Here is a 21,398-nt window from a genome sequence, read left to right on the forward strand (position 1 = left end):
TGATTGATCGATTGATCAATTGATTACCTCTGCCTTCTTCCGAGCCTCCAGTGCTCTTACAAGGAGCATGTGCTGCTTTCTTCTCTCTCGCTCCTGCAAGAAAATTGCAATATTCTTCATTTAAAAAACAACACCAACAACTTCAAATGATTCAAATCATACTAGCATTGTGAGATGCAAAAGCAGGTGCAAGGCAAACAGAGCAGAGAAGATTATATATGATATTAGTGATTGCAAGCAGGGAATATTTTGGTGAGTGCTGTTAGGTTAGAGAAAACAATAGTCATTAGACATTGCTAACAAAAAACAAAAAAGATTACGGTGCAAAAGGTATTAAAAAGGATTAGCAAGTTACTGTACAACATGCACTATCAAAACAAACACGGGACAGGATGTAAGAAAACATCAACTTAAGAAATTGCAATAATGACAATTAACATGGATTGCAAGATGTACTTGAAAAAAAAGTACTTGAAACTCTGTTGGTTTAATGGATCATAAAAGTCATTCCATGTACATGAAGAATGAAATGAAAATCCATTAATTCATTCCCTTCTATATCTATATCATTATTTGATGTACAGAAGAGAAGAAAATAAACCCAATCTTCACACAAACACAAGGGCTGAAAATGTGAACAAGTTCTTGATAGATTCAATAATTTTCGTATATTAAAAAAAAAAAATGATTTCTGATCATTTTCATGACAGCCTACTACGGGAAGAAAGAAATGATGTGAATAAATACAAGAAAGATAGAGAAAATTGCAAGGAACCTGGATGAACCACACAAAAAAGGCACCAAAACCACTAATCTGCAAAGATGTAGAAAGCAACCCATGTACTGGAGAATGGAGAGGAGAATGAATGAGATTATATACAACCATGGCAACAAGTATTGTGACACAAGAATCACTTGAACCAGACAAAATGAACAGCAAACTGTAATGGTTAATATTATATGAAACTAATTCTTTGTTATTGATATCCCTAAATCTACTCTTTCACCAACAATGTGTCATAGAGAAGATTTCTTTTGTAATTAAAGATGCAACACAGTGGGAAACGAAAGGATCCCAAATTGAAAAGAGAAGAAGAAAAAAAGGTAAGAAAAGGGTAATGAAAATAAAAAAGACCAACCCCATACTACTAATTCAATGGTTGGTTTGCCTCACGTTTTCATTTTTCGTTTACATGGATGGAGCGTGATATGAGGTTGTAAATGGTGTTACCCATCCCAGCAATTCTTTTTTTTTTAAACAAGTTACTTGAAATAGACAATTTCTATAATAGAATGACATCATTTCATTTTGTAGAAGTTTAAAGAAGTTCATCCCTCAAAGACAAAATTTACAAAGGATTTAGGAAAATCCAGGTAACTAATGGAAGCAAAAATTATGATGTACATTTTTTGAATGGTTTGAAGGCAAAAGGAATTTTTTATTTGAAAATTGCCTGAAATTGCACATTTTCTAATCCTGATTTATCATTGTAATTAGAGGGTACAAAGAAATCACCCCATGTCATGAGCATTAGGTTTCTATAAAACGACACGGTTGAATACCAACTTGAAACCATGCAGGGTTCCCACCGTAATTTGAGAACCAAATTCTAGGACTGTCCATGACACATTTTTGCCCTTTTCCATGACCAGATAAAAAGCTCTTTGATACGGGATGAGGTACGCAAGCAGTATCCAAAATACCAGGCCCTTTGTCAGTTCATACTGGAAGGATACCATAGCCACACATTGCCTGAACCCACAATCAATTTCCATGAATTTGAGAGATTTTTCCCTTCATTTTCCATGACTTTCCAGGTTTTTCATGACCGTGGAACCCTGCTATGGATTTAATTTCTTTTAATCTGTTGTCAGACGAATGAGTGAAAATGTTGGTGTTTTTTAGAGTAGATGCCAGGGCCGGTATTCAATTCAATACTTAAGTTTGAAATATGAGTATTTTACTAAGTCTTCAGCTTAGATAAAATTCTTAGCAAATTTTGGTATTCAGTTCAAACTTTTGGCTAAGTATTTTACCCTAAATTGACCGTGTGATGTCACAATGCTTATAAATCAGTAAGTATTTTACTTAGATTTGTCTTACGTATGTAAAAGTCTTAAACATGATTTGAATCGATTTGAAGTAAACTTCTTAGCTCAGTAACTTACTTAGTCAATTTCTTGCTTATTCAGAGTATTGAATTGAACACCTGCCCAGAAACGCTTAGATTGACCACATACACATCAAAAGAGAATATAGATTTTCCTTCACCTCAAAAAACCAAAACCAAAACCAAGAAAGAACAAAATAACCAAGACCAGCTGTTGAAACTGACCTGATGTTTTTGATGTACAGCATGTTGCCTCCTCATTTCTCTTTCCTAGAGTAAAAGGGTTTGTTCAACATTATATTAACAAGTGGGTCATTCCACGAGGGATAGGCCAAATAAAAAATGATGATGTCCATGTAACGTTGGTATATCTTTTACCCCACATAGAAGATGAAATCATCCGTTGAAGATGTTTACATACTAGTGCCCTGTCAGAATCATCCTGTTTCAGTTGCTCTTCAAAATTTTAGCTTAATAAGCATCTCTGTTTTGACAAGCGTTACATGGACACCGCATTTATATAAAATTACATAAACTTTGTGTCTATGATATTGAATCACCATGAAGTGCTTCTATACATAGATGGCTATGCTTTTAATGATAAACTCGGTTTGATCAAACACGGTTGATAAAGAGACACACAGTAGTGTCTCACTTCAGGTATGTCACAAAAATTGACCCCACCCCCATGGAATGACCCAAATGTCATGTGATCTTTTACTGTGTTTAGAATTCTTAAACATAGCTGGATAAGGACATGTGACAATCTTTTGCCATGTGATGTTTTGAAAATGAATCCTCTATCATAACTAACTCAGGTTCAACAGCAATATTGCACTACAAATTGGTTTCTGAACACCACACAAAGTTACCTTCCAAAAGCCAGTATTATGCTCACAAAATTTTCATTGTAAGATGTTTGAGAAAGGGATCCTGTTCCTTAATGTCAGAAAAAGTAAACTGAAAATTCTGTATGTTTTGCTAAATATACATACTTTTTCATAAGTAACGATATATGTAGATGTCAAACTGCAACAAAAAAAACTACAACACAATGAAGATTTGGGAAGTGATTGTTTTCAACTAAACCCCAGTCAACCAACCTTAGCACGTCTTATCGTATCCATGGTTTTCTGACTTGCTTCCACCTCTTTCCGTTTTTTGCGGTCCTGGTAGTACAAAAAACATGGAACATTGGTGCCTCTTCTTCACTTTTAACAATCAAGATACAAGTCAACATTTTCAAATAAAAACAAATCTTAAGCAAGGACACTGCACAATAGTGCCCAAGCAGGAGTACATACATGTACAATGCAACCGTAAGACTAAGAGCAACTTTAATAGCTAGCTATATTTCATTTTGTGTAACTTTCTCATGCTGTGTGTGTTGCACATCTGCAGGCAAGTCAAAGGTATTCTGTCCCAGTGAACCAAACACTTCACCAGGGGGGTGTTTCACAAAACTTGTCATCAGTGTCAAATGACAGTTTTTGTTATAAGCTACTGAAATCCTTGCCTTTGATTGGTTATCAGCAAATTTGTCACTGATTTATGTCATTTGTCATTGAAAAAAGGCTTTGTGAAACGGGCCCCAGATCTAACAGAATGAGGAACATAATGAACATCAAATTTGGTATAAAGCAATCATCCCCCGGTTAGGATAAAAATATTTGATGTAGTCAGTATTACGTGTGGGATAAAATACCTTGTACTTGGCCCTTTCCATACACGAATCAACAAGAGAAACGTCTGAGGATTACAAAAGCTAACTTCATACACAAAGAAGGGAAAGGAGAAGATAATAATGCAGTTGTTCGGCCTGATTCATTAAGAGGTAGAGAACAATCTAGAACAATATACTTTTGTCTTTAAATCATACATATATCAGGCCTATGGGATAATTAACAATTATCTATGCAAACCCGTTTGTGGTTGGGAGTTTATATCATAATAGGAATCAAATCTTTGGCATGCATTTGTGTACTCAGAAAAAATCAGGTATATCCTTTCGGGAGGAACATACAAACTTAACATTCATTTGTAAAAACAGACATGATTGGGTATTATCAGTGTTGAATGCATTAGTAGAAGTATGAATATCTACAAAAGCGGGCGGCGTGCAACGTAATGCGAAAGCTTGCAGGCATGCAGTAGATACATACATTGTTGAATTATTTCATAAAAGGAAGAAAGTTTGTGGTCATAATCTCATGACCAAAAGTACTAAAGATCCGACAGGAAAATTGAAGTTATAATTTCCTTTCTTAGTTTAATATAGCATGCAGGAAGTAAATATAAGAGAGGCCGATGACTTTTGATTGTAATCAAGAAGTTCCTTTTTATTTGATAAGAGTAATATTTTTGGCCTACAGCAGAGAGTCAGGAATAAAACATTTAAAATCAAAACAAATTTTGGCTGCTCTCACAAAATTAGGGTAAATCCCTACCAGGATACAATCAATATTTGTTAGTGTTTCCTGTGGTAAATTAGACCATATCAATATGAAAAACAGCACTACAGATTTTGAATTGCAAATTCCTCTCTTTTCCTTCAAAACAGCTTGAATTACAAAGAAAATTATCACTATACCTAATCTAATATGTTAAGTAGGGAATCGCCTCTTATTCGTTGAGGAAACCAAAATGCCTAGTATCAAAAAGATTAAACATATACTTCACTTAACTTCGAAAATGTTTTCTAAAAATACAATTTGTTTGTATAATCAGTTCATCTTGAACATTATTTTAATATTTTCCTTTGATATAAATCAAATACTTCCCTGCATTATAGGCATATATGCCAAATGTTGCTCCTACTCAGGCAATCTTTAACTAAATGAAAACGATAGTATGTAATATATTAAAATCCTAACCAAAACACGAAAGAAAGAAATCAGGATTATGTCAGAGCACCACTGAGAGAGTTAGCTTCGGGGAGGGAGAAGAGGAAGGGGGAAGGAGGAAGAGGGAGGGGGACGGGTCATACCTCAATAAGCTGCTGGGTACGGACCTCTCGCTCCATTCTCATCTGTTGTAGACGAGCTATCTTCTGCTGTTGTCTCATGAATAGACGCTGTTCCTTGTCACGGCGCTTCTCCTCGGCCAACTGCAGAGCTGTATCAAAAGAACCAACAAGAGATTTATTTTTCACTGACAAGCGATGTCTCCTAAATATGTTTTGATATATGTATGTGTTATCGTACCCGTAAGCAAAAACTTGAGAGTAATATAACTTCCATCATCAATTTGTCTATAGTAAGCGCTTTATAAACCCTCTGGGCGAATATGTTGAACATTAAACATGCCTGCTTTATGATTTATTTCTTTCACTGTGCAATATCCGCTGCCAAATTTTAAAGGGTGTCAAAGATTCTATACAAAATTAAATCAGTTGCAAGGCTTTGTGGAAAAAGTGCTGGAAAAAAGAGTAAATAGGAACAAAAATTGGAAGAATGTTTCTTTGATGACATTTTTACTAGGGATGATGCAGAGTTGCAGACCCTATTCATTTCTAAAATCAAGATGAATAAAAGAAACACAAAGGGCCTGCATTACTTTTTGAAAAAAACAATACTGGTATGTGATTTTTTCTTTTCTTCATACATGTATCTACTATATTTTAGGGTTTCAAAATTCATCATCAGATGTAGGAAGGAGGGATGTTGTTCAATGAGAAACAATCAGCTTTGTATTTCTTTGATGTAGCATGATTCTCAGGCATGACAGAGGCAAACCCTTTTTAGTGAAGTTGTCTCTCCTTATAATTTGGAAGCATGCACCCAACAGTCCTGAGATCCCATTTCCTTGCAATATTTTGTTATGAATAGCTCAAGATGAACACCCTTTTTCTTTTCATTTTCCATCCTCCAGTTTTATTGCAAATCGTTTACATCTCCAACCCAAAAGTACAGTTTGAATGTAACTTGTTCCAAATTTTAAATTTTTTTTTTATTTGAGCTACATTTCTAATGCAGTAATTTTCTTATGGATCGGATACATGTCCATGATTTAAGAAAAACAATGTTCTGTGCCAATACGTAATTTCTGAATGCAAAATGAATCTTTCAAATTGTAAATCATTATCAATATGCAAAATAATGTTGGAATTAAGTGCTTCATCGCAATATTATCAAAAGTTGTTATCTGCTTTAAATATCATTTTAAACTCTGCTTCAATTTCTTCCTAGGTCTGTGAAACTGTTTATAGTGCAACAACTACCATTTAATTCAATTGCAGTCAATTCAGAAGACATAAAATACATGGCATAATTAGTATGGGGCGGGCAGTATCATATGAGAGTAATTAGGCAACTTATAACATTTTTTTACCATTGTCAAATGTACTCCTGCATTTGTATTTCTTTACAGAATAGAATATCATGCAGATATTTGACATTAATCAATCAACCAATAACCTCTAAGTAATGCCATACTTACCTGTAATCAATGTTTATTTTGATATTATTGAAATACCATCAAGTTTTAAGATATAAATACCATATTAAATTCATTCTTCATGCTATAAGTTAAAGAAAGGGCATGGGTTCCACAGTTTCACAACTGAACTGCATGTATAAGTATAAAGTGCATTCTCTCAACCTATTAGATATAATTAGCTTTAGGATACTGGTAGATATAATTAGCTTTGGGTAAACATGTATTTCAGACAGACTGAAGTCTGAGTTACACATTGTAAGTTTGAATTTATACCCCATGTACAAAAGTCACAGTGATAAGAATATTGAGTGGGATTGTGTTCATCTCTTAATATTCAAACAACTTCCAAAAGATATTGACTTAAAATGATTTTTGGGGGCATCTCTCATTAGTGTTAAATAATAAAAAAAGAGGAAAACAAATTCATTCAGGTAATTGCAAGGGGATTCAAATGATTTTTTGTCTCTAATTTTGTTGTTGGATACCCTACATGTATTTCAAGATGAAAGTATTTGAAACAGGCGCTTATTTATCAACAAATATTCAATTGAAACTGTTCAGTTATTTGTTATTGAATTCTAATACCAGTACTTAAACATATGGTGTTTTTAAACTATGGTTTGGTACTATTTACTGAAAGGTGCAGGTATATTTATGATATGTGATTGAATGGTGTGTCTTTGTTTGTGGTTTGTATAACATTATCCTTTTGGGGCCAAAAGGGCATTGATTCATATACTTCAACACAGAGTTAATGGCCTTTTGGCTATGTTCAGGCGATATTATAGTATGGTATATCTTACAAACAACGTTTATATACAGTTGACACCACATACATGGTTAAGTACAATAGTACATGTTTGCTTTATGAGAGAACATCAAACCTTAAACCTATGGGTTCTGGCTATATGGTCGGCTCAGAGCCAGAAAGGCATTAACGCTGTGTAAGAGTTTGCGAGTTAACGCCCCTCTAGTTCTCCGCAGATAATATGATAGCGACCAAAGGTCATTCAACTCACTCATTTTCCTCCATCCTTTTCACCTTTAATTATACACTGGATGAAACTAAGGTGATATAGCAAAGGCTAAAACTGGAAAGGTACTGTTAATTTCCTTTCAATTCCCTTTCAAGAGATAAAAACTTACATATACGCGGTCACACTATCGTGACCAACTATGTGCAAATCCAACAATAACTCACAGCACACATGATTAAGTGCAAGGTGAGATTTTTCCTTTTACGTGTTTTATGTGTATACCTGTATATTTCCTACATGTTTATTATTGTATTTTTGTTGTGAATTGGCTTGTATATTAAAGAGTGAAGCATATCTGAATGTCATTTCACACAGTGATAAAACTTAAAATAAACAGTGCAGAACACATTACAAACACAAGCACATCATGCAAGATAAGTTCAAATCTTCATTGATATAAACACAACACAAGTTTCCGTCAAAAGCTATTAAGTGTATCAAGAAAGATCAAATACTTTTTTCAAGAATACAAAAACTGTTTGTTTATATAAATTAAATAATTCTTTACTGAAAAGGTGACTATCCATAACAATTGGTGTGCACTGACATTGACACAGCATGCAAACAAAAGGCAAAACAACAATGAGACAACATATGAACACTGAAAATAAATGCCCCCCAAAGCATCCTTAATTTGACTTTATCTTGATTTCCCATCTATTTGCAAGAATTTGTCTTCAAAGCAATAATCAGCAAACTACAATGAAAAGAATTTAATTTGTAATTTACAAGAATTACCATTTAATGTTTCAATGGTAAGATGTATTTCTTAATAAAGGAAAACTTACCAAAGGTATGTATGACTTAAATTTATCCCACTCTAAATACTAAATATCTGTAATTACAAATTTTCTCGAATTGATAGACACATCCCCCAATACCCGCCCCAACGAACGACTAAAGATTTTCAGGAAAAATTTGATTTTTCTTTAATGTAAATCTAAAATGAACTTAAGTGGACAAGGGTAGACTTACATGGTACTAAACCCATTTCTCTAGCATTCTTTATTTTCACACAGAAAATGACTACCAGTAAATACCCAGCTGTTGTCAAAATGCCCCCTCCCTAAAATGTGAAAGCATCCCGCTTGCTTGTCCCACGTTCTAACTGACACACAGACAGACGAACGAACCACGGGACTTACCCTGGTGGCGCCGTGACTCCCGCATTCCATCCTGTTGGTCCTGCCTCTCCATCTTACGCCTCAATTTAGCCTCATTTACCCTCCTCGCCATTTCTGCCATTTAAACATGAAGGAATACCGTCCCAGTTTTGTCTCGTTAAAAACTCAATTCAGCCTTATTTCTCTACCCCACTCCTCTCATCTTTCTGCTATTTAACTACTTTTCCTGTATTACATCATTAAAACTTAATACCCACTGCCTTCGTCTTCTTCTTCTTCTTCTTCCCCATTCCTACAACAACACATCCCACTATAATTCCAGCATTAAACTTTAGTATGTGGGACTAAATACATGATCTTCCAAAACAATCATGGAATTTTATTCAGTATGGTCTTAGTCTCTATGTATGATCTTAATCCTCAAAACATTAGTTGCTATCATATCAAATTCCTATTTATATTGATTTTCAAAACTGTCATAAAAACTGTGATTATGAGGAAGCAAATGCTGTACTATTGTTTGGCATGGTGCTATTTTAATTATGTGAATATCAAATTATAATAAATGGTTGATGTTAATCATGCTTGCATTTACTTTACACTTTCAAAAGAATAAATGGCCTGCTAATAAAAATAGAAGCACATTTTCTTCTTTGATGCAAACTAAATGTACTTGCATGATTATGTACACAATAATAGTCACTGTTTTGGCAAAAAAATAATCACACACACAAGCACACTGCTCGGAACAGAAAGGGTACCGGTAGTATCAAAAGCTTCAAATATCAACCAATTTCATAGTAAAAAACTTGACTTCTATAGCTTGGAAAACTGTTACAATAAATGGAACACATGTATGGATACATGAAAAGTGCATACATGTACATTCATTTCAAAACATCAACACGCCACAAGCAGACTGCAAAAAGGATGGCATCAGTTTATCAAGAAACCAAATCTAGTAACCGAAGACTAATTTGACGTTTAACTTTTAGATTTGTATGGTACGTTGCATAAGGCTTCACAAGTAACCGCGAGGGCTGGTTGTGACAGAAAATGAATTCTCAAAACTATCACACTAGTGCATACCTGTATTTCAGACTACGAACAAATTGTATTGGCCAAACAATTTTGGTAGACAATGTTGAGTAAATTGGCGAAGAAAAAGCAATAGCTAATTGTCCTGACATTGTTATAAAGCAACGTATCCTACATGTATATGCAAATGTGAGATGTGATTTGCAGTGAAGTTTGAAGTTACTTTCCCGGTACATCACAAAATTATGGTAATAGGTAAATTCCATACATACAAAATAATATACATGTTTTTCCTGTCTATATGGCTCTTCCCATTGAAAGAAAGGAAGGTATATTGCAGATGTCAAATTGTAATATAACAAGTGTATGCAGTGTCAATGGTTTTTATTGTTATTTGGATGGCAAGACAATTGATAACAAAAGGTAATGATTCTTAAAAATACTGGCATGACCATGGAAATTGTAACAAGTACATGTACATGAAGTAGCCAATTCCATAAATGCTGGTAGGACTAATTTTCGTCATCAGCTCATATCACTTACAGAATAAAGTTATATCTATCATAGGGCTCCGGTCTTGTTTACAGTAGTATAATTTGGCATTGAAACATATAGGGACGCATGAACAGGTTTAGTTACATGTATGCATATAACTAATGAAAACTGGGTATTAAAGAGTACATCCAAAATGTCAATATTCACACAAAGGCCTGTGCAACTGTTCTTTTCTATGAAACCATATACAGCTCTAAACCATACTATGCTATAAATCAAATCTCTTCGTTTATGTTGGTGCAAAATATGCTATTGCATCAAGACTTTTAACAAATTAAAAAAAAATCTACTGTAGAACCAGCAACGTTCACAACACAAGCTTTCACAAATCGTAAACAATGGCAATTTTCACGGCAAGAAAGCTTTGAAAATCATGAAAATGTAAAGCTACGCCAATTGTGAGGAACTACTTTGTGGCTAAATGTAAATCTTTTGTGAATCTTAACCATTTGTAAACGTTTCACGCACTCTGAATTTTCTGGTTTTATATTGTCATGAAATATGTCTAAATGGGCTCGCTTGAATCAGATGAAGATGTCATAGATTTACTCTACATAATAAAGTGAAGCAGTAAAACAAGGTCAGAAACTTCAAAGGTCATGCCCTCTACCTTGAACCCTCCATGACCTCACTCAAAAGGGTCAGTCTTCTACGATATCCAACAAATGTTAACCCTTTGGTACTACCAGAATAAAGTGGTTTACAATGGCTAAGCAATGATAACGAATCTCATATTTTTGGAGAGAAGAAAAAGCTTGTATTTCTTCTAGAAATTCAAAATTGATCATGTAACATGGACATTAAATGATGATGATTACGATTATAACATAGAATAAATCAAATTAAAGAAAAGACTATTATGATTGAAGCGTGATACACCTTTCAAACCTGGTGGCACCATTAACATTTAGCATTCACTGATAAATTGCAGCTTTATCAGAAATGAAAATTTGTGCACAGGGTTCATGAAAAGGGTATTTTAATGATATTCAACTTTTTTTAAAGTGCTATGACTTGAGTTGCCTTTTTTTCCTTCTCTTTATGTGTCAGACAAATAAAAATGGGAGACGATGAGGTATTTTGAGCTGCTTTACATTGGTGATTGAATGTCTTGTAAGACTATGTTATTGGATGCACTCTTTCAGATGATATTTCTCACATTCAGTTTGACCAATGTGGAAGATAACATGTTATTGACTGCTGTACTTGTATATATTAGCTACATGTATCTACATGTACATGTAGTTCTATATATATATAGATAATATCAAATTTGTGTAATCACTGTGTTTACCAACCAACCAGTAGATTTCAATGAATGTATTTTAATCACCATTCCCATTGTCTCTAGAACCATCAACAAATGATTCAATAAAAACTAAACAATATATTACTGGTTTCACTCAATTATAGTTGCCACATGATGTTTCAAATACTAATACAAGTGCAAACTGACACTAGCTCAAGATGTAATGCTAAATTACAACTAAATTGCGTGTCAAGTCCATCAGTTTGGGAGGAAGCATGTGAGGAAGGGTTTTTACAGAGATGTTCACATGGAGCACTTGGGTGAGCACAAAGCATTAACTTGAAAATTACCCGTTTTCCGAAATAAAAGACATCACAATGTGCCATGGTGAACGCACACACGGTACCTTCAAGACACGGCGACCAGAGAGCTTTAACATCATGTGACCTACCTTGCTGTTCAAGACGCCTTCGCTCCTTGGCTTCGTTGGCACGTCTGGCAAGTTCCTGAGCTATGCGCCTCTTCTCGGCTTGGCGTTGCATGCGAGCCGCCTTGCTGCGACGATGGCCGTAGTGCATGCGGTCGTACAGCTCGTCCTCGGACAGCTTCTCAAAGATGATTCCCTGAATGATCAAAATGAACAAGAACAGAAAGTATGAGTAGTGTGCAAACACCTCAAAGGTACCGCCTGAAGGATTCATTAAACTAAGTTCTTGTGCAAGGAGCACACATTTGGCATGAAATAAGTCCCTTCATCACACAAATGCAGGTATTTAGAAATGTGCTAAACAATCTCCATGCATGTGGCACAAAATACAATATATTTTTTTGTACAAAATCCGTCTTTTTCCCATAACGTTGACTTTAAGGTCAACATGATATGATTTGTATTAAAAAGCACGCATTGGTTTTATTTGTAACCTTATATTTGCAAAATTTATTCCAATATCAACTCCTTAAAATCAACATTGCCCTTCCCTTGTCCTTCCATGCAGTTGCAACTTGCTATTTATTCAAGCTACATCTTCTTTTACACTAAAAATCAGAAAGAACCCTGGAAAGTAGATCACATAGCGGTTGTCTTTCTTACCCCGTCTCCATCTGGCTTTGGGTTGAGGAACTCTCCGATTCTCATCTTAGCGCTGTAGCTGAAGTGTTCCCTGGCCACGCTGGTGATGCCCCGCCTCTCGATGTACCTGACGACCTCAGGGTAGGTCCGTAGCTTCTTCCCGCAGGGTGCGTAGTAGATGACATCACCTTTGATCCTATCACCAGGGCCGAGCTGCCTGATGATGGTCTGCCGACGCCATCCGTTAGCTAGGGGCCATCTCACCGCACGCTCGTCCGTTACGCGAAGCCGTTTCCTCTTCATTGCTAGTCATAATAGGAAAATTAAATCTTCAAATCTTCAAATTGGCAGTATATGATAAGGTATGCACAACTACTAACGTTTACAAAGGACTTTTAATTTGCAAATTCATTATCATGCTTTGGTAAACACAAAGAAGTAGGCAAATGCCATTACGAGCTGCTACAAACGATTTTCAGACAATGGAAATTCGGGAAGACAATGGACAAACAGGGAGATTCGTACAAAATTATAGTTTGTAAGAACCTTTGTGACCGTAGCATTAGCCATACTGAGTACGACTGTTGAAAAGGTATGTATCATTTTCTCATTCACAAAAGGACCATCACTTTGCAAATCCACTATTTTCTTTCACAAAATTGTAACATTTTTTGCCTAAGATTTTACCCATATCATGGTTTGTGTAATGTGATACTTAGGGCTGAAATATAATAATGTGTGATTCCCTTAAATTTCATTAATGCTTACCTAACAAAATCAAGCTAATGAGATGTCTGTTATTTTATTCTATAAGATCCAAGAAAGCCATGATTATTCAATTTCGGAGCTACATTTATAAAAAAAAAATAGCAGTAACTTTGCAAACCCAATAATTACATTTTATGCAAATCTTATATACTTTGATGAAATTTTCATATCTTTAAACAAGGCATATCATTATCTGTATACCACTGCTGTAAACTGCATTCAATATTCATACATGTACGTAAATTGTTTTTATTTGTTTAAAACGACCTGTGTGTCTGAAATTTGACCATTAGAAAGGTATGCCAAACTACTCAATGTTCAGAAAGAAACACTATTTTGTTATGATAGACAGTAAACCTTCCTCATAAATGAAGTCTCTTTTATTTTAAACTTCACTTTTAATAGAATGAGGAAACCGTGTTCTGACATATAAAGTAACCGTTTACCATTAATCAAAACTTAATCATGCCAATTTCCTGTTATGTTGTATTTCCTTTCCCATAATATTTTTCTCATCATTTTATATTAACAAATCCCAACACATCCTATTTTACAAAGCAAAGTCAATTCTGTTCTTATTGTTTAACACCCAATCAGGAAATGCTTAAAAATACTTCATAATGCAAAATAAAAGAGCCAGCTTTGCTTCAAATTAATTCAAGAATGTTTTGGGCTAAAAAAGAGGGATATATGATAATGGCCTGGTACGTAACGTAATGTAAACTAGGTATATCATTAATTTATGATAAATGTATAAATACATAAATACATATTAGTGAAAGAAAAAATTCATTAACAATCAGTTGTGTGTTTGACCTGTATTCTTACAAGGAGACAAAAGAGTTCTTGGGAAATAAAGTCAATTTATTTGAATGAAAAACAGTATCTTTAAGCAGTAATCGACTATTTTTCATGTGTTTGTCTAGGTTTAGTCAGAAGGGGAAAACGAGACAAACTTACGCATTTGAGTGAAAAGCGGCACCATGTCGGAGGGTCGTTTGAGGGTCATCCTGATTGGTACAGGTGTACTGCTTCCTGAGTCAAGGGTCATGGATTCACTATCAACGTTACTACTGTTACAGTCTCTGTCATCATCACTGGCAGCTGACATTGAAGAACCTAACATGTGAATTAAATTCATTATTTCAATTACAGAAACTGTACAAAATTCTCTTTATCGCTGGTTAGTTTTTGGAGGAGGGGAGGTGGAAGTCAATTCAAATGCTTTCTTGATACAACAGGAATTTAAAATTGATTAACATACTTAAAATATACATGACTTTCAACAACAACAAAAATTGTCTTTCTTGTTAAAAAAATCACTAGCAACACACCTGTAAATGTTGAAAAAGATCTGTGCATAATCGAAGCAAGCCAGCAAGCCAGCAAGCCAGGTCAGTGTTAAAAAACACACGGGGGAAGGACCTTTATTTTCCTGCGAGGTGCAGTTGAAGGCGCCGATTTGTGCTTGTGCACTTGTCACAAATAATGTCGTTTTTAAAACTAAAGATGACAGACAAATTTTCTTCTGAGTCCAAACAGAAATTTGGCCATACAGGTAGTGTTAAGTCAACACACCAAGTATGACTGAGCTGGGAGACATTGCCAGGCACAGTGCCAGGTGGAGGGGCATAAATCAACATTAAAAAAAAATGATATATATATTTTTGTACCCATGTATAAGACGCACAGCGACTTTCAAAAAGAAAATCAGCGGGAAAAAGTGTGTCTTATACACAGAGATTTACGGTACCTCTGTAATCTGCTTCATCCATGCCATTAGCAAACGATGATGGTGTCCCCCTCTCACTACCATCACCCCTGAGGGAGCCCTGCTCACTATCCACCAGCCCGTTGTCAAGCCTGGACGCCGCCCCCGTGGAGACTGCATCCAGAGCTGACATGGAGTGGGAGGAGGAGGAGTAGCTGGACGACTGGGCAAGGTTGTTGATGATGGCCGCAAGTTTCTTCTGCAGAGGGAAGATGGAGAGGAATTATAGATGCTCAAGGGTGATTCCATACCGTGTGTCCAGGGGGTGTTTCATAAAGCTGTTCGTAAAGTTACGCATGACTTTACAAATGACTTGCATATGAAAAGCCAAATGGGATGCTCAATCATTATTAACATTCTTATGATAACAAACATTTTTAATGCGAAGTATATTTTTTGCCATAATTTAATTGAGGTTATTGAAAATATCACAAAAAACTTTGGGCATTCTATCTGGCACTTCAGCTGATCGTAAAGTTACACAACTTTACGAACAACTTGTATATGAAGTGCTAGATAGGATGCCTAAAGTTTTTCCTGTTTTAACAAAGTGTGACTATATTTCCAATAACCTCAATTAAATTATGGCAAAAAATATAATTTGCATTAAAAATGTTTTTATAATAAGAATGTTAATCTATATCTGCACAGTTCAACTTTAGTTGATGCAATTAATAATAAATGAGCATCCCATTTGGCTTTTCATATTTAAGTCATTTGTAAAGTCATGCATAACTTAACGAACAGCTTTATGAAACACCCCCTTGGACGATTTTTGTCGTTTAGCCCCTCGTTTCATCAACAACAAAAATGAAAACCTTTAGCTGTGAACCTGACTTAGTTTTCTCTAGTATCGTTACCGTATTTAAGTCAATGGTAAGATCAAGATCATTTTTAATTTTTTGATGGAAACAAATGGATAAAAAGAGTTCCATATCAAACACACACTGCACAGCATTTTTTTAAACTATCAAAGTAGATAGACTGGATCAGTGAAATATTTAAGGTCTGGAAAACCCAAACAGATTTCTGGGAGAAAATTGGGGGCAAAATGGAAATCTATTCATATACCTTTAAATCAATCTCTTTCCATATTAAATGAAAAATGGATTCTGTAAAGAAACGGTTGTTTTATTGATAATTTTGCAAGTCATCACCCAAAACACACTAACCCTTCATTGTATTCAAACATGAAATTTACATAAAATTACATGTTGGTAAAAGAAAAGTGGGAGAATATATAGAGAGGTTTGTTTCTATTTGTCTTTCATTCTTGTCTGTAGGTTTCTCTATCTCCGAATAAAAGCAGTGTGGGTTGTGGTAAATCTCAGGACAAACATTTCTTTTGATCTATGTTGTCTTACAGTTACAAGCATTTATGAATATCTAGGATTTGATCATCAAAGACAGTGAAAGAACAAAAGTAACAACCACAAAACCACTAAAATAGCTTGAAACAGTCAAGATTGAAATTTTAAAAATACATGTATACTGGATGCGTGCAAGTGGAATCGTGAAAAAAAACCTCACAAGATTTTATAGCCTCAAATTGCGCATTTATGCAACTCATGCCAATACCTTGAAATTGCTGCAATTAAAGATAGGGTGCAATAACTTGTAAAAACACAACAAGACATACATTGATAAAGCGTGCCATATTGAAGCAATGCATTAGTGATTCAAAAGAGCCACACCCAACGCAGTGACTGAAATGTCACTTTAAGTGCATGTGGATTGAGAGCTAATCTTATCTTGAGATATATCTTTATAAGGTGTTTTTGTTCCACGAAGCTAGCGGCTCGGTATCACACCCACTGAGTGTGTGTTGAAGTCAGCATCCAATTTACATAGATTTTATTATAGTCTTGAGATCAGTAACAAATATTACATATACCATAAGAAAACCAGGTTGTTTTGTTGCTTTGCATAATCATCAAGGAAACAAGTTATAATACAGTTATTTAACTCATTAAGACAATGATTATAATTCATATTGAGGCTGATCAACTTCCAATTTAACTTAAAGAAGAGGGGAAGAGATCAGCAGGGCACGTACCCTCTTTTTCCTTTCTTTGGTCTGTTCTTCCTCAGTCCTCTCATATCTCCGAGAGCTATTTACACTGAGATCCTGAGGTTGGTCTAGTAGGTCTGAATGCCTCGGGGGAGACTGCGCCTTCTGGGCTGCCGATCTAGCTGCTGCGCTAGCGGCTGCAGCAGCCGCAGCCTGCGAGGCGGTGCTGCGGTAATCTTTCTCTCGTTGGAAGGCAGCTTGCCGCTCCGCCCGGGCCTTCTTTTGAAGGCGGAGCTGCTGCTGCTGTGCTTTGATCTGCTGCTCAAACTGCTGGGTGAGGGCCAACACTCTGCGCCGCTGTTCCTCCTCGTGCACGTTTTGCTCGTGGGCATGCTGTTCTTTCAGGGCTCGCTCCTAACAAATTAAAAATGTTAAAAATTGGAACTTGATTTTGCCTAAGCTACAAAGAGGTAACCTAATGTAGGTAGGAATCTATCAAATGGGGGGGGGGATACAATAATGTTAACAAATTTACACGTAGGATACATTAACAAATATTCATGAAACATTGATTACAAAATTAAAAAATATCTGGAACATTTATAATGAAATGAGGAAAGGAGAGACAGAAAAAAAGAAAGAGATGCATACAAAGATGCAAAGAGAGAGAGAGAGAGAGAAAGAGAGAGAGAGAGAGAGAAAGAGAGAGAGAGAGAGAGAGAGAGAGAGAGAGAGAGAGAGAAGGGCTGGGGGCAATTGCCAACAGGTAATTCAAATTTGTAAATGTAACTCAAATTACATGAATTCAAATAGACTTAAAAGTTAGTTATTGTTGGGTAGTTAATATAGGGGCTGGGATATTAGACGTCACTGGTATTTGTCGTCATGACAATGATTTGACCATTCTAATTCCTAACTACCATGCATTCAAATAAACAGACTAATACAATCTCTCTGCTACCTGAAAAAATGCTCAAACTAATACACATTGCAAACAAATCTAATGGCTCATTCATTCTTACATAGACACGTTGTAGATCTGTATATTATATCAGTCATACATGCATGAAGGATATGCTTGTGACTTATTACATGTACATAGAGGAAGTTATCGAGTACACAAAGAAATAAAACTGTCTTTATCTCCTATTTGCATACAATGATAAAATGTAGCATACATATCTATCATAACAGACCTTGGAATCCTAGACTTGAATCAATCTATTATATCCTATCGTCATAACATCACACACGATAACACAATACCATACATGTATTCATACAAACAATGAATTACAATGTTACATGTACAGTTTTCAGTATCAAAAGTCTAGTGAATATTTTATGAAATATAGCTCACTTTGCAGTCGATCCCCACAACTACATGTAATACATTTCCCCCTCAACATCTTCCCCTTTTTGCTAGACACACTCAGTACATACATGTACAATGTAGTAGGTTTTAATGCAATTAATATGGGATAGCAAAGCATTCATTCTGCTTTCTCGAGGAACCCTGAATGAAGATGTGCTACAATTCTGAAATTTTCATGATTTTTTTTTGGTTTTACCTTCCCCAGCTAAGAAATGAACTATCAATACTTGTTAGATGAGATGAAAAATAATACACAATTTTTGCTTGCCTAGTACCTCTACCTGTCCTAACTACAATATGTAACTTTTCTCTACAAATTGTTTCCCACTACATCATCATTTCTCCAGAATATATTGTCTCTTGAGAAGAAAAGGGCAAATTAATTTAAATTACATTACAATAAATAGAGTGATTGAGCAAGCCTTCTGTTCATCATCAGATACAAAATTCATATTATATAACCGAACAACAAATATATTTTCTGCTTAATGATAAGACATAATTCAATCACTAAATTTATAATCCCTCTTCTAATTTACAAGTACATGTGTACACCATTTACCTTCTAGCTTTTGTACTATGAAATAATTATTAAAATCTCTGTTAAAAAAAAAGAAGACCTTTAAATTAGCTAATCAAATACAACATGACAGATGTATATGAACATGAGAACAGATCAACAAATACAGAACAGGCCTAATATTCTGAGCATTTTGTTCTTATTACAACCTAATTTGACAATTCAAAGATGGTATAAAACCTGCGTACAGAACCTGCCTTAAAGAATAGGTAAAACAGATTTTTGATAGCAGACGTAATTTAGAGTTTAAAAAAAAAATCTAATTAAAAAAAAAAATACTTTGAATCAAAATCCTAAAGATGCTTTTAAAAAAAATGCCTGGCCAAATAGAAGGTGATATGGAAGCACACCTATACTGTGTTGTGAATATAATTTTTCATTTCAATATCATTTTTAAAATTTTCTGAGTCATGAAAGATATAAACACACATTCCTCTGAACTTCATTTAAAGTTTAAAAGTAAAACAAATTCATAAATATATCTTTAGCATGGCAAGGCATACTGTTATCCAGAAGACATAACTGTTTTAAAAAATGTAGGCAACTTTGCATAAAAAGCAAGTTAGAATTAGCAAGATCATTGTTGGGCATAAAACCTTCAAAGGGTTTAAAAGGAAGGATTTAAAAGAAGGGAAAAAACAGAGCAATCAAATTATTTTCAGGACTTCCTTAGCTAGTTTATGAATATACCCTGGAGATATGAGTATTGTAATAGAGATCTATCAGTTTCAGTTTCTTTCTAGCTTCACATACACATTTTAATCTAATCTATACCATAAACATGAGAAGTTTAACCAAGTCTTGAACAATATTTAATGAGGTTACAATAGTACTCCATGAAGGCTGTTACAAGGTAATATACGATCCTTGTGTGTATTGTAGCCAGTATTTGCACTGCCTACGTATATGTAGCTATGAAAACTAGTGCTCATCTTGAGTGCTCGAAGGAATATCAAATTACACAATCTGTCTGAAAATGTCACACAGATAAAATTACTGGCAACTGCCATATTTCAGAATAGGGGATAAATGAAAGGCCCACCAGAACAATCTTATGCTTTGATTAAAACTGTAATTTCAAAAGCATGTCACCTGTTCCATAAAGCTATACAAACAAGGGAATTAAAAAAAGAATGAAGCTGACATTTAAAAAAATCCTTTGCCAGTCTAAAATTCAATTTTACATTGACAAACAAACTAATCTTTGGAAGCATTTATTTTGAATCAGAATTTTCTCTTCTTTGTTAAACTTGCCTTGGCAAACCTGAACAACAGACTACAAATAAAACTGACTTACAATCCAAACTTAACTGCTAACTGTTCATTTGAACATCCACTTCTGAAGATTTTAATGTCTTCATAGTTTCTGTATCTGTGCTGTAATGTGTTTATGCTTTAACTACCGGTATACATTTTTCTCTCTAAAACTGCCAACCCTAAACACACAGAGAATTTATAAATTACCAAGTAACAAAGTTCATAATTTTGAAGCTTATATATATATCACATTGACAATTTATGTTAAACTGTGTTATAATACCACAGCTATTCTTATCTCATTACGGCTAACTTATTTTGTGCAGTGTTTGTTGCTAACGTCACATCAGTACACATCAAGCAATGGAACATCTGATATTCAAACAAACAAGCATGCAATAAAGGTTACATGAGAAAAGCATTGCTCATGCACTCATATGCTACTCAGCTCAAGGGCATTTCACCTTGCATTATAATGTAAGCTTTAAAAACATGGAGGATTCGATAATGAACAACCAACGAGACTCCATGCTAACAATGCACAGAGCTCAACACTAGAAAAAATGGACAAAGTACATAGTGATTTTTATGAGCCATACACACACACAAATTGCTATATTAAGTTACACATACTGCAGCCTACATTGTTGCAACACATCATATATGTTAGATATGTAGCACAATTGATTTGCACAATATATATATATTGTGTATCTCGCCCCAAGAAATCCTTTGTGTTATATAAAATATCGGGGCCAATACTATACTGTATGAGCAAGCATTAATTCTGCGCGAATGGTTCAATGTTCTTTGTAATATAGTTGTGTCTTTTTCAGAAAGAGAAGGTTAAAGTGATACAGGAATTAACAATGTAACTCTCCATGGTACAAATATCTTTTTACTTGTCATTTGATGATGTAAAGAGATATAAAGATTGGTGCCATTCTCCAATATACAAGCTTCGAAATGTATTTGAAATTTTCCTTTCATAACTGTAATAAAAAGAGGTAATTCCC

At 34.8% G+C, this 21,398-nt stretch overlaps 1 protein-coding gene across 9 annotated transcripts in view; it reads right to left on the minus strand.

Moving 5' to 3' along the window:
* LOC577880 (bromodomain adjacent to zinc finger domain protein 2B) overlaps nucleotides 1-21,398 on the minus strand; it is a 92,270-nt gene that overhangs the window by 20,034 nt on the left and 50,838 nt on the right. For 7 of the 9 annotated variants that reach the window (XM_030972748.1, XM_030972752.1, XM_030972743.1 and 4 more), the window contains 10 exons: nucleotides 17,216-17,584; nucleotides 15,142-15,358; nucleotides 14,349-14,507; nucleotides 12,642-12,925; nucleotides 12,003-12,174; nucleotides 8,731-8,823; nucleotides 5,098-5,225; nucleotides 3,215-3,280; nucleotides 2,337-2,381; nucleotides 28-93 (listed from right to left, as the gene is read on the minus strand). In XM_030972748.1, coding sequence (XP_030828608.1) covers nucleotides 28-93; nucleotides 2,337-2,381; nucleotides 3,215-3,280; nucleotides 5,098-5,225; nucleotides 8,731-8,823; nucleotides 12,003-12,174; nucleotides 12,642-12,925; nucleotides 14,349-14,507; nucleotides 15,142-15,358; nucleotides 17,216-17,584 — 1,599 coding nt within the window. The remainder of the gene's footprint in view (nucleotides 1-27; nucleotides 94-2,336; nucleotides 2,382-3,214; nucleotides 3,281-5,097; nucleotides 5,226-8,730; nucleotides 8,824-12,002; nucleotides 12,175-12,641; nucleotides 12,926-14,348; nucleotides 14,508-15,141; nucleotides 15,359-17,215; nucleotides 17,585-21,398) is intronic. The other 2 variants (XM_030972749.1, XM_030972750.1) reach the window with 2 other exon arrangements.

Source organism: Strongylocentrotus purpuratus, unplaced genomic scaffold (genome assembly GCF_000002235.5).
Source record: "Strongylocentrotus purpuratus isolate Spur 01 unplaced genomic scaffold, Spur_5.0 spur5_scaffold_6, whole genome shotgun sequence".
NCBI classification, from domain to species: domain Eukaryota; kingdom Metazoa; phylum Echinodermata; class Echinoidea; order Camarodonta; family Strongylocentrotidae; genus Strongylocentrotus; species Strongylocentrotus purpuratus.